This window comes from Pocillopora verrucosa, chromosome 1, assembly GCF_036669915.1.
Source record: "Pocillopora verrucosa isolate sample1 chromosome 1, ASM3666991v2, whole genome shotgun sequence".
NCBI lineage: Eukaryota > Metazoa > Cnidaria > Anthozoa > Scleractinia > Pocilloporidae > Pocillopora > Pocillopora verrucosa.
This window is the reverse complement of record NC_089312.1, coordinates 14,538,737-14,553,452: the sequence shown is the minus strand read 5'-3', so window position 1 is coordinate 14,553,452 and position 14,716 is coordinate 14,538,737. Positions and strand designations below refer to the sequence as shown.

The 14,716-nt window shown below is 37.1% G+C and overlaps 1 protein-coding gene across 1 annotated transcript; it reads right to left on the bottom strand.

Moving 5' to 3' along the window:
• Window positions 1-2,473: 2,473 nt before the first annotated feature.
• Window positions 2,474-14,522, bottom strand: LOC131784608 (fibroblast growth factor receptor 4). The gene is made up of 10 exons (XM_066159422.1): window positions 14,221-14,522; window positions 13,944-14,100; window positions 11,708-12,001; window positions 11,291-11,326; window positions 9,178-9,474; window positions 7,964-8,233; window positions 7,363-7,746; window positions 5,358-5,492; window positions 3,919-4,053; window positions 2,474-3,621 (listed from the first exon to the last, which is right to left on the bottom strand). Exons 2-10 carry the CDS (start codon window positions 14,026-14,028, stop codon window positions 3,188-3,190), a joined length of 2,070 nt encoding a protein of 689 aa, XP_066015519.1. The 5' UTR covers window positions 14,029-14,100; window positions 14,221-14,522; the 3' UTR covers window positions 2,474-3,187.
• Window positions 14,523-14,716: the final 194 nt, after the last annotated feature.

The following is a 14,716-nucleotide window of genomic DNA, read 5'->3' as shown; positions in this document are numbered from 1 at the left end:
AAAAATGAGTTATGCTCGGTTGAAAACAATTTTCAGCAAATGATCCACTATCATAAAGCAGTCACTTTTTTAAGTTGGCCCGTGTGTTTGATTTATGAACATCCAAGTGACTCACAACACAAACACTGTAACTGAGTGCTGTAAACCCAAATCAAAGTAATTGTAACGGCCTAAGCTGCTCAGTGGCGCTAGCTTGTTCGAGAAAACACAGGACGTAGTCATGCAAAAATCGACCCTCCGTGATTCCCGAGACGAAGGAGACTCTCAAGAAAAGAAAGCTGTTTACAAGGGCTTCATGGACAATGAATTGCACCTAACGGATTAACCCTTTACTCCCTATCATTAGTATCCACATTCTCCACACTATTCACTATACATTTCCTAAGGTGCTGACAAAGAGAATTCGTTTGATAATCAAGAGCTGCTTTAGTTGGTGATCATTTGCTCTATTCTCATCACCTTCATGTTTGATTCAAGGGTGATATTATAAGGAGAAATTAGATGCTAGTCACTCTTAGATGTTAAAGGGGGTTAACAAATTAAATTCCATGTTGCCGTGCGTCTGTTCAGTAACATATCACAGATGACGTGAGGAGAAATTCTGTCTTGGTCAGTCATGGGAGTTAAAGGATTAGGAGCATCAAGTGGAAAGGAAACGTACGTGGTAGCCGAACTGAGGAAAAGCAATGTAACAATGTCCAAAATCTGCAGTGAGACACTAAGGGGTTATTAAATGTTTATCATGAAAGGAAACTCGGACTTGTCAAAAGTCTATTTTCTTTCTTGTTTGGAAAATAATTTACGATATTTCTTTTAAACCTCGGGGTTTATTTTGAATATTGGAAATAAATTTATAGACTGATCCATTGACGTCTCGTCTCACAGCACGCCTTGTATTGGTGGAAAAAATTACTAACGCTAAAATTATGGAGAAAAGAAAAATTGTTACATATATTTGCATATCGTATATATTCTGTTCGCGCGTATTTTATTTGGTTAGTTGTCTAGTTTGCGGAACATATCGGAACATATCGTGCTTTGGGTTTCATTTTTTCGTCTTTTGGTTTGGTCACATTCGTCTTGTAAGTATCCTTGTTTATTTCGCTTTGTCGTTTTCAAGTACTTTGCTCATTCGCGTGTTTGTAAATTTGTTATTTTCAGTTGCCGTGTTCAACAATGTGTCATGTCAAGTTTGCTAAATTTTCGATGAACGGAAGTTTGTTCTAGTAAAGTTTGAATACAAGTGATTGGCGTTTGCGTCTACAACCACGATATGACCTTCCAGGAAAACTCTTATTTATGCGTCTCACATAGTAATTATAAAGTGAACCTTAAGTTCATTATCGCACACGGGAAGGTGAATTGTAAGGAGTCGAACATTCCATGAACCACCTTATTTTGCTCTTCATATACCGCAAACCAGCTTCTGTTTTCTCTAAAAGACCGAAACGGTCCTTATGACATAGCGAATATCATAATGACTGATCTTTTTACAGTATTTTGCATATTCTTTACAATATGTTAACGAAGAAAAACCTTTAATGGACTTGATTGACACGTCCCAATCTTTAACTTAGATTGATACGAACGTGATAACATTCATGAAAACATAATGAATGTACGTATTAACTAAACTTTAAAAACTAAACGTTCTTATCAAGAAGGTCTTTTAAGGCAGATTTAATGTACAAAAATGACTATTGGTCGTGTAAGAGCAGTGAAAACAAGATTCCTTATTCGTTGTTAACACGACAATTGAAATTCAATACCAATAAAGATTACTCGAAACCCCCGCTAACTCGAACCATTTTTTGTTTCCCATGGGATATTAAGTTAGCTTAGTTCGACTTTCGAGATCCTTGTGCTTTCGCAAAGATTTCTGGGATCGCCACAGGGCAAACTTTGCAAGTCGCCAGGAAAAAAATGTATCGCGAAAGATTGTTTCCTCGTCCGAAAAAAAGAATTTTTTATTCATAGGCTATGTCTCACTTGATAGCACAAGGAATTGGAAGGAAAGTATAGAGGGAAAATTGATTCAGCACAAGTAAAAAAATGCTACTCATATACTCGAACTCCACCACGGTTCAAGTAAGTGACCGCATATACAAAGGTGCACTCGTAAATAGGATGTGTTACTGCAACACACCTTTTTTTATCCTCAAAACAACACACATAGAGATGTGTATAAATACACACCTTTTCATGTGTTACCCGAACACACCCTGGTAAGCTTTCTGAACACACCTGTATGTGTTCCCACAAAACACCTTAAGTTGTGTTTTACGCTTGTCCTAAATTTGACACACCTTAAGAAGTGTTCTGCAGAAAGATATCTTTTGTCACACCTCTAGATGTGTAACAAAGCACACCTTTAGTTGTGTTTTCAGAACACACCTTTCCAGACACCCAAACTTGCAACATTTACATACATTCACATAATTATCTATACAAAACACCAGCAGTGGTCCACAAATGGTTTATTAATCTTTAAAAAAAAATTGTATACAATAGTTTTTAAATAACTATTCCGGATAGCTTCATAAAATTTTGACATGTATTTGCGTTACAGTGACTTCTTTGAGAAAGCAAAGGAAAAATTTTTGATCATTCTTACTACAATTTAAAAGAAAGTCAGTATCTCCATTGTAAAACACTATTAACTACAGCTTGTCTTACACCCATTTATGTTTACCCAACTGCTTTGCACACTTTCGTCACTTCGAAACAGTTAACTATAAAATCTTTATGCCACTCTCATACTCAGCAGCAATTTGTCTACATTTTAGATGTACATGGGTCTTTAATAACAGTTTCCTCAAAATAGATTATCATGCATGCTTATATTAAGAAACTGCCAAAATTGCTCATTTAAAAAAAACTTGCCGAAAGAGCTACATGCAAGTCACAATTTTCCCTTGAACAAGTGAAATTCAAAACTTCTGTCAAGAACATTTATGAAACTCAAAAATAAGTATCTTTTCGGGTGGAAAAACAATGAACAGACAAATATGTGTTAGAGATTTTGAAAGTTGGCATGTTAACAAAATTAATAAATGTGAACTCAACTTCACAAGATGGTAATAGTGAAAAATGCATGTAGCACCTAATTAATTTCCATTCAATCATGATTGAAAAGAAATTGATTAGCTACTTAACTCTTGGAGACGTTATTATAAAATCAATTCTGTCACAAGTCGTTGGAAGTCGTTAAACAACTTACCAGTTTTCTTTCCCAGTGATCCTTTTCAACATTCTGTGGATAGTCAATATAGCTCCTTTTTCGCAGCTCCCTGGGAAGTTTTCTACCGTCAACATCATCAAGTTTGATCACGACCACACTATTATCTCTCCTTTCCACAAGTCTATGGAGGGCGTAATCCATTTCAGAACCACAATAATTGCTATTGAAAAAGTTCTTTGACACGACAGCAATTGTTTTTCTTGAGTTGTAAACACTGTTGACCATATTTTCACGAAAGGGTACGCCAATAACGAAATCTCTGTAGTGTACACAGCATTTAAAATCATGTTTTTCTTCTAGAGTTGGAATTAGAGTTTTAATCACCCAATCCGAGTCTTGAGAGCTGAAAATAACGAACGCATCGTACTCAAATTCAAGTTCTGAAAGCAAAAATAAGGATGCATTGTTAGCTGAGAGTTCTATGTTCAAAATTATTGGAGTCAAGTTTATACTCAGTACCAAGTGAAAACACTACTAACGTAATGTTACAGCTAGCTAGATTGAAATTCATAATTAAAAAAAGGGACTTTTTGGAGAGAGTTTTTTCTGAAAAAATATAAGCTTTCAAGTTTTATAAAGTTTCAGTTCAAACCCTATACAAACTAGGAATATTTGAAAAAGAGCTCTGAACCTCTAAAATATAGGCTACCAACCCCAATATTTAAAGTTAGACTTACCTGACGGTGATCTCGGCAATAAGGGTCTCTTATTTCGGGATCGACGGCGCCAGTAGATAATGATTAAGGCGGCCATAGTAAGTAACACGCATGCCAAGACGGTTCCAGAGACAAGAACATCACGAGTCTTCTTTTCTGAAGAACGAATTGCATATCAAAGTTATTTTATCACATATAGTGCGGTGTTTTCTAGGGATTTCCGGCCCAGAGAAAAGCCGTAACAACACACGTAAAAAAAATCGTATTTTTTCACGTGTGCTGATATAGCCAATCAGCTAGGTCAGGTTGATGAATGAATGGCAAAGCGTTCACGATTCTCAATACAAGTTGTTTGTCGGAGCTTTCTCGAATAACGGCAGCTAAAACGCTAAAAAATCCGTATCGCTGACAGACTGTGGGGTTCAAACTTTCCTAGAAGGGGAAGAAAACCAATATACTAAAAGAAAAACCGAAAGTTACGTATTCAGTGGCTTTGGTGTTAGTATTTCTCTCGACTGAGAATGAAAATCGACAACTGGAAGATTTGTCACTCGCCGATTTTGGTAGTTTACCTGAAAGACTTCTTCTGTCGGTAAAGACAAAGTCAATGGATGAGAATTTTGTAAATTAAAATTTTTTTTTTTTGTAATCATGATTAAACGCATTTTTCCATCTTAGGAGTTAGCGCCAACGCACTCTACGATTGTTATTCAGGGTTGTCGATTCATAAATGAAGTCGGCTTTTCTTCTCAGTAAAGGGCTATTGTCTTTATATGATAAACAAAATAATACTTGGTTGCTTGTAGATATGGAATTTCTCTTCTCGTGTTCAACTCGACATCTCACTCGTGATCTATCGAGTTAAACACTCTAAGAGAGATTCCATATCTACGCGCGCCATGTATTATTCTATATATATCTAATCGTCAAGAATAAAAGAAGGTTGAGTAAACCTGACAAGAAAAATTCAAGGTGAAATTGAGTGTATGATTTGACGATATAAGTTGGTGTTTTCCTACTATAGGTTGGAGGAGATGGACGCACTCCGGACTCTTCACCCTCATTCACTCGCATTAGGCGTCAATTCTCCACTTTAAGCTTCATTGCGTCGCAAATGAGGTTTTACTTTCCTATGAGCCCGGTGCCTAAATTATCAAATTGTGGTTCAAGTACCAAAAATATGGGCGATTTCCATCCACAATAACCGCAATATTTCAATATGAGAGAGAAGGACGTTACTCTGAAAGGAATTACAGCTATTCACTAAAACATAGGAGCATGTCTTAGACATTTCGTGGAAGATGGTAGCAGTTTACGCTCGACGAACCAGAAGTTTCATGATGGACTAAAGAGGCAGAGACTTAACTTATTTCATTGTCTCACTCTCTCAGCAGAGTTTTAAGAATTTCACGGTTTACATCATGTTCATCACAGTGAATATGTACCAAAGCTTTCCATACCGTTTCCAGTGAGATTAGAAATGTGTTCTGTCTCAGGAAAAAAAGTGCTGTCATTGTAATGCGTTCCATTCAAGTCTGCAAACTCGTCTGGGGTGAAAGAACACTTTAATCCGTTGAGGTCACAACTGGGAGGGGCTGAAAGGTAATAATAAATGTAACGAATGATCAACTCAAGGCCCACATTGATAACATGCACAGCTTGCCGTACTCAGGGTTCTGAATGAAGCAACATCTCGGATTTTTAAAGGATATTTTCCTCTTCAGTTAACAAGATACTGCAATAATCGAGAGTTCAAGACTTCTTGACCAAGTACTGCACGCATTTTACGTGATATGTTTTGCATTGTAGTGCTCAATGGGGAACTAAGACTGTAGAAGCAGTTCTCATGTCTCGTTAAGAGAGATATAGAATACAGGATACCTAAATGTACGCAGTGCACATCTACTTTTTATTTGATTCATTCGTTAATTTCCTTTTTTCAATTCGGAAAATGGCTGAATGCCATTTCTGAGTTGTTGTTATAACTCAAAATTCACTCCTTCCACTATCTCTCTGTCACACCTTCCTTCCGTTCGAAATTCAGGACATAGCTCAGGTGTGCTTATCCTAGTTAGGGAACAACTAGATTTATTATCGTCATAGCTTAATGATCAGCGTCATATCTTGTACTGCAAGCTTCGATGCAAGAATCTGCATTTATACTAATCAACATTTCTGCTCCAAATAAATGCGCTGAACGAAGTGGATTTTTCAAATCCGCTTCAGACGCAGTGAGGACAGTTGATAAGTCTAATTGTATTGAGAGGAGATTTTAAATTCATTTTTGATTCATATTTAGATGGAAGTGGGGGAATCTGAAAAAAGAGGGAAATCGGAAATATTTGCCGGTAGAAACGGTACTTCACAGAAAGTAAACTTTCCAAAACAATATTTGCGTCACCATTAAAATTCTTGGAGCGTATTTCAGCTATGACCTGGAACAAAAATTAGGGGCCTTTCACATTTAGGATAAAGCTGCTAGGAACACATATCAGTCGACGAAAATCTAATGTGGGTAGAAAACTTCAAACATCTCTATTTGATGAACTTCCTGTAACAAGTCGTAACTGTCCTGACTAAACACTTTTTTTTACTTTCAAAAATTTCCTCTATTTACTTAGCCACAACTAATTTTTTCCACGATATATGATCCATGGTTTCTAGATGTTATTCATTTATATTTGTATTTGTATTTATACTCAGATATTTCAGATAAAAAGCCTTCCAATGGAAAAGCTGACGTAAAGTCATATTATTGCTATTATCATTATTATTAATATCATTATTAGTGGAGAAAACCTAGATCGAGCTGTCATGATTCCTGTGAAGAAGGAAACTCTAGAAAAACATCACTGTTAACCAAGGATTCACTGACAATAAATTCCAAATAACAATTACGAAATACTTTATCATAAAAAGGAAGAAAAAAGCATTGAAAATGGGAGCCCTAGGCTTCTGGGAGTCTCAGTGTATTAATCATTCTTATCTACGGCTTTGTTTAACGATGATGTAAGCATGTTCCACTGCGTAGTTGTTTACAAGGGATTCATGGACAATGAATTACACATAACGAAGTAATTCTTTACCCCCAAACATCAGTATCCGTTTTCTCCACACTATTCACTAAACATTTCCTAAGGTGCTGACAAAGGGAATTTTCTTGATAATCAAGAGCTGCTTTAGTTTGTGATCATTTCTTCTACTATCATTACCTATGTGTTTGATTCAAGGGTGATATTATAGGGAGAAATTATATGCTAGTCACTCTTATGGGTTGAAAAGTTAACAAATAAATTCCATGTTGCCGTGCGTCTGTTCAGTAACATATCACAGATGACGTCAAAATGTGGTAAGAAAAACAGCTGTTATGAGCACATCACAGAAAGCCCCTAATAATCTGATCATTATAAAGTTAATGATAACTAAAATTATTAAGAATTAGTAATCTAATTTTGGTTTACCTACGTATGTTTTGGACAATGATGTAACTATGTTCGACTGCGTAACCAACAGCATTTACCACAATGCAGGTGTATTTTCCTTCGTCCCTCTTTGTGACATTAAACAAAGTCAACTTCGCTCCGTGGAAATCAAACATTTTGCCGTCACTTAGAGGCAAAATTACATGTTGGTCTGTGTCTTCTTTATTCACGATTTCGTAGTGAGGAGTTTCAATTGAATCATCTGCCGAACTGTTGGCCGAACCGTTGGAACGCAGAGGAAACCACCTTAGCCACTGGAAATGAGGCATGAAATAACTTGATGCTTTGCATGTTAAGCTGGCATTCTCTCCTCGATAAACTGTGACATTTTCCATGGGTAGAACAACTGGTTCAGCACGAGCTCGTTCTAAAATATTGAAAAGAGAGTACTGTCAATACTGTCAATCTAACCCAAAAACATCCATTGTTTCGTTACTTGCAATGTTTATTTTAATTTGACTATTTTTAATGGGATTTACATTGATCACAAAAGTTTGAAGATTATTTTTCTCAGATAAAGAAAACCGTGAGTACTCTTCAGAGTATGCATTAGCCAGAAAAATTTAAAGGATTTTTCTTCTTACCATGAACGTCTACTTTGTATGTATGACTAATCCACCCGTATGAGTTGCTCACATTACACATGTATGATCCAGCGTCAGAGGGAACCAAGTCCTTCAAATGCAGTTTGTAGCCACCTATCCTTTCCTTAAAAAGTTTTCCGTTTTTGTACCATTTCACGGTAGGACGAGGGTTTCCATCGGCAGAACAGTCCAGCTTTACAGAGTTTCCAACGGGTATTGCAAGAAGGTTGCGCCTCATCGTGGTTTGCCACACCGTAAATCTTGGAGCACCTGTGAAGCACAGAACAGCCTTAGCATTTGAGCACTGAACTTCTCGACAACCGCCCGGAATCTCCTCCTTTCTAACACATTTTAGGTTACAGTCTAAACATTATTTTATTTTAAGTGTTCTACAGTACTGGTCATATGGTGATGGTTCAGAGTTTTATCACATGCGGGGCAAAATTACTAAGAGCAGATTGGCTGAGACAGAGGACATTTTTTCTTAATCACGAGGGCACTTTTGGTAATCAAGAGGATATGATTATTTGATGCTAATTGAGCCTTTTTGTTGTTTGAGGAAAAGATTTATTGATTACAATGTAACAGAATAAAGCCATGTAACGTTGATAACTGTACATGTATTTTGAGAATAAAGTGTTCAATGAATCCATTTAACAGTTACGTTTGTTTTGACATTTGTAGCGGCATTTAAAGGGCTTCATCGCGCGGACATCGCGCGCAAATGCAATTCCCTCAAATATTTTGCCATTTATGTGATAAACAAGTAATGGTAGCACTCTGCGAAGAGAAATTAAAAAAACTTCTTAATTCTGCGACCAGTTTCGTTTAACGATCGTCGACTTGTTCAGGAAGTTTTATAAGCTAACACTAAACAAAAACCGTGGCCCCTACATATATTTCTCACCTTGCTTTAAAAATGTTAAAAATTTTTCATAACTTCGTATGTTCCTGTTCGCAAGTCAAGCCAAGCCTATAGGTCACTGTCCCTAGTAATAGCCGCTGGCTATGGCTTATAAATACAGGCGTTTCGTATAAACTCGTAGAACTCCCTGAAGAAGTTCACGACAGTTGGATGAAACGCGTCGGACAATTAAGAACAACAATAATAACATATTGCTATGAGCACATTACAGAAAGCCCCTAAAATCTGAAAATAATAAAGTTAATGATAACTAAAACTATTAAGAATTAGTAAGGATTTTTCGTCTTACCATGAACGTTTAGTTTGTATGTATGATTAATCCACCCGTATGAGTTGCTCACATTACACATGTATGACCCAGTGTCAGAGGGAACCAAGCCCTTTAGAATCAACATGGTTGCCCTTTGCCTCCAATACAGTTTGTAGCCACTTTTCCTTTCCTTAAACAAGTTTCCGTCTTTGTACCATTTCACGGTAGGACGAGGGTTTCCTTCGGCAGAACAGTTCAGCTTTACAGAGTATCCAACGGGTCCTACAAGAAGGTTGCGGCTCATCTTGCCTTGCTGTACCGTAAATCTTGGAGCAGCTGTAAAGCACAGAACAGCCACAGTATTTGAGCGTTGAACTTCTCGACAACTGCCCGGAAGCCACCCCTTACTAACACATCGCAGGTTACAGTCTACACATTATTTTATTTAAGTGTTCTACAGTACTGATCTTATGGTGATGGTTCAGAGTTTTATTACATGCGGGGCAAAATTACTGAATGCATATTGGCTGGGACAGAGGGTATTTTTTTCTTAATCACGAGGGCACTATTGATAATCAAGAGGGCATGATTGCTTGATGCTGATTGAGCCATATTGCTGTTTGCGGCAAGGATTTATTGATTGCAATGTAACTGAATGAAGCCATGTAACGTTGATAACTGTATTCTGTGAATAAAGTGTTGATTGAATCTCTTTAAGAGTTACGTTTGTGTGGTGGCATTGAAAGGGCTTCATCGCGCGGACATCGTGCGCAAATGCAATTTCCTCAAATATTTTGCCATTTAAATAATAAACAAGTAATTGCTGAACTCTGCGTACAGTAGTTGTAGAGCTTCTTAATTCTTCGACGTGTTTCGGCTAACAGTCGTCGACTTCTTTAAGAAGTTTTACAAGTTAACACTAAATTAAAACCGTGGCCCCTACATATTTTTCTAACCTTGCTTTAAAAATGTTCAAAATTTTTACATAACTTCGCCTGTTCCTGTTCGTAAGTCCAGCCAAGCCTATTTGGTCATTGGCCCCAGTAAAAGCCGCTGACTATGGTTTATAAATACAGGCGTTTGGCGTTAACTTGTAAAACTCCCTCAAGTCTACGACAGTTGGACGAAACGCGTCGGAGAATTAAAAAGTTTTACAACCACTGTTCGCAGAGTGCTGCTCACTAGTTTAGATTTTTAAAAAATGTTTTCAAGAATAATTCTGCACATAGACATTAAAGCAATAATATAATTTACAGTAATTGCTCCGATTCCTGTGGTACCTCACTCCCAAAAAAAAAAAAGAAAGAAGAAAAGGAAAGCAATTGTTAACCATGCCACGACATAACGAACATTTTGGTTGTTTTTCCGCAAATTTTTTAAATCGAGGTTTTCGATATGACGTACCCTCGATGTAATTGGCATTTCGTTAAATCGAGGTTTCACTGTAACACGTCACTCTGACCCATAACCCGTTTGCCCTTTAACTCCCACAAGTGATTAACATGTAATTTCTCCTAGTATAATATCCATACATTATCCAGCAAACAGGCAATGAGAATAATCAAACTTATCACTTAGAAGGAACTAACACCAAGTTCTCGTTCCTCCAGCATTTATAAGGAAATGCGTGTAGCAGCTAAAGGGGAGAATTAACAATCAGATCTTGGCCGTCTCAGCTCCCGAGTCAATGTTTAACGCACAAAGCGTAGAAAAATTATGAAATTTACTGGATAACATATGCGATTGCCAAAATATAATTTTTTTGATCGGATTTACAAAATCTTAACTTGAAAGATTCATTTGATGGGCTTTGTAGATGAGCTTCAACACTTCATTAATTTTTTTTCAAGAGATTATAATTTCTTGATAATTTTTTTTCATCATCAGTTTTCTTCTCGGAGGGTGTTAATGGAGTTATCCTACAGCCTTACAACAGCCAAAAATTTAGCCGTTAGCCGTAGATTGGCCAAAATTAGCCGTAACGTTACGTTAGCCGTAAAAGCCATCACCCCATTGAGACTGTCTTCCAGAGGAAGGTTGCTTTTCTCTATTTCAAAAAACATCAATATCGGCTCCTGTATCAACTAAACTGCTTCTATATTCATCTTTCACTAATTTCTTCCGATTAGAAATGAAAGCACATCTGTCTTACCTCCTACTGTAAATTTGTTGGGATTCAGTGTTGAACCTTAAAGAGAAAAACACAAGAAATTTTCTAGATGGAAAATGCTTTTGTGATGCAGATTATCTGAGGCCACACACATCTGAATCTTTCTATTCACGTCCTGACAGGATTTTGAACTCCCAGCTGTCTCAGTTAATTACTTTAAGCAATGGTAAAGGAAACATTGCACCTTCGTCAGAAATAACTTTTTGTGATGGCAAGTATGAAATTACCATCTTTTCCCTCCTTATTTGCCTACCTCAGCAACTCCTACTTAAACTGACATCACCTCAGTTTGTCGCACACAACTAGTATAAAAGAACTTTGCTCCCCAGGATACCGCTATAAATCACATGCGTACTTGTACTTTTAAAACAACTCAAATGGTCGCAAATGTTTACTTACTTCCGACAAATAAGTGCATTGTAAAAGGGTTCTTGCCACAGTCATTTACTGCGACACAGGTGTAGAAGCCGGCGTCCTCTTTCTTGGCTCTTTTTATCTTTAGGTATGTGTAGAGTTTTAATCTCAGACGTTGATGACTCGATGGACTGAGCGTCTGATTGTCTTTGAGCCAGTAATACCTTGGTTTTGAGGTCTGACCAACGGTTCTGATCTGGCAAGTGAGTTTAACATCCTCTCCGCTGGTCACCTCGATGACTTTTATCCCGTTTCCTTCCTTTTCACGAATGTTAGGAACTGAAAAAGCAGCAAAATTTTTGTGAGTTCAACCCGAAATACCAAAGATGCCCTTCCTGATCCATCACTAAGATTCACATTACTCGAACACCCGCAATTGCAATATTAATGCTCACATACTAAATTCAGTGTTCTTACTAACGGCTCCCTCATCAGGCGAGCAAACGCGGAAACCCTGACATAACTGTGACGCATCTATCAGCTGACTGCGTCACTTTCCATCGCCAATACTATCATAATTATATACTGACTGACAGGTCACATTTCAGAATATACGTTATGAAGTTCACATACTTCCATAAACACCGGTAACCTGCCCTGTATGATGATTTTTCCACTTCTGTCAATTCCAGTTTTCCAATGAAAGAAAATTCGTAAGTCCTGGTGTTGTACGTTAATAATCTAAATTCACGTTATATCAATCTTTATTCCATGTACCTGATCAATTTTTGAATACAGCGATGATTTGGCCAATGAGAGCCTACAGGGTAAGCAAAAAATCTAACAAAAGCTATCAAAAAGTCGATGATACCTGACTTGAACTTATTTCACGAGATGAAACCAGCTCACTATCTAAGTGAAATTATTTGATTTATGCTTCATTAGAATATATATCTCTAAAAATCGTCTCTTAATGAGTTCGTGGCTGGAACTCCTCTCGGCTAACGAGCTGATTTCAAATGAATAAAGGAGGTTAATTGCTAAAGAAACTATAGTGCTGCGTCGGTGGGAGAGTATAGCGTCAATCGCTCTGACGAAGAGCTAACGCTCGAAACGTCAGCCTTTAAACTCTTCACGGTGGCCAATTCACATTATCAACTCAGTTGATAACACTAAATTACCCTGAAAATCATAGTCCCATTTAAATGAATGAAACTTTGTTGACGGTCTAATTAGGAGTTTTGGATTTTGCCTTTCACCACCCCTGCCTTTTCAGAGAATTTGTTTTCTTTAAAGCTTAGGATGCGAACTTAATAATCAAAATATATGTTAATAAATACAGAAAGAATCTTTCAGTTTCATGTTCGCCTACAACACTGGGGTAATTGTTCAGTCGAGTCAAAATTTGTTTACAAAAATAAACGTGAATCTATTCGACGTAACTAGAAAATCCCATCGTGCACACCCTATACATCTAAGCCGTACATTAAAATTGCAGAGAAAGAGACAATATCGGAAGCTTTTTTTGGCGACACAAAGCACAAATTGATAATGATATACGTTTACATCATCGAGTTTGTTTTGCAATCCTTAAGACTTCCAGACTCCTCGGTAAACAAAATAGTTGCTATCACAAGGACGTTATCATTTATGGAAATAATAGTTGTTAGCTGTTGATTTCATACTTTTCCTTTGGAAGATCGTAAATCCCCGTCTTCATAACCTCCTCTTGACTAAAAGGCACAAAGTTTGGCGAAAATGGAGTGAGTCTTTTGAATGAAACCAATTTAGATGCAGAATGCAGTCAATTTCCGCTTGAATAGGAAGAGTCAAAATTACTAAACATGGCGCGTATCCGGATTTTTATTTTGAACCTGGAATTCCTACGAATGCGAAGAAGAATAAACGTGGACCATTATCTTCTCTTTTTCGATATCAAGGGTATGATATAATGATATGATGGCTTTGCTGCCAGGCAAGTAAGGCGAATTCTTTTTTAACAAGCTACCTGAATGGCCATGATAGACTTATTCTAGTTTAAGATCATTAATTAATGTGCAGCAATCCACATTCAGTCTAAATATCTTGATATTGTTTCATCTGGGTACGTTCACACGGTCATGTTCAATTCAATGACTAAACTATAGTTGCTTTAATATATGGATTTAGAGATCACGAGAGATTTTATAAAGTTTCTCCCGAATAAGGCTGAGGATACACTCAGAACAACAATACCCTTATTCTTGACAGCGGATAAGAATGAACGTGGATTCACACCAACCTGAACACGCATCCGCGTGCCAATTATCCAGAAAGCTTAGGACAGCAACAAGAATCGCTTTGAACAGGAGTGCACTTAGTATCATGACGATGAAAATACTCCTACTTTGGGTGATCTCTCGACCAGCTTCCTTGAACAGCTTTAATTGTAATTTCGTCTTGAGCCCGTTAAGGACTGAAAAGGAGATGATTGACTGTCAAATATTTTAGAAAACCAACACACTGACAAAGTAGAATTTGGAGCAACGCTACAAAGATAGCAATTTATATTTGCCCACCTGTTTTTCATGGAGAAACAAATAACCTTGCAGCGGATGCTACAGAAGCCAGCGGATTCTGACTCTGGCTGGATTTCAAGCCCTTAAGGTCAAAGATAATGTCAGTATTTGAAAATCATTGCTAGATCACGCACAGAGTCATAGCACAACCAAAACATCGAGATTACATTAAAGTCAAAACTTGGCAGACAGTCAGTAGTGAACAAGGTCCCAACGATTCTTACTTATAATAATCCCGATATATTACTATAAAAACAAATCAGCTTTTACTAATGGCACGCAAATACAACTTGTTTTTAGCACATACAGTATTTCGGCTCTCGTCGTTTAATCTGTAAACTGATGTAAGTCATCTAGTAGTTTCTGTAAGCCGCAGATGTCATATTTTGCGGTTAAAAATAAATATATATTCAATCACTCTGAAAAAAACAGTCGAGCATAATTTGGTGGCCGTCGTCTGGTAACATTCAACACCTAATTAAATAATAATAATAAT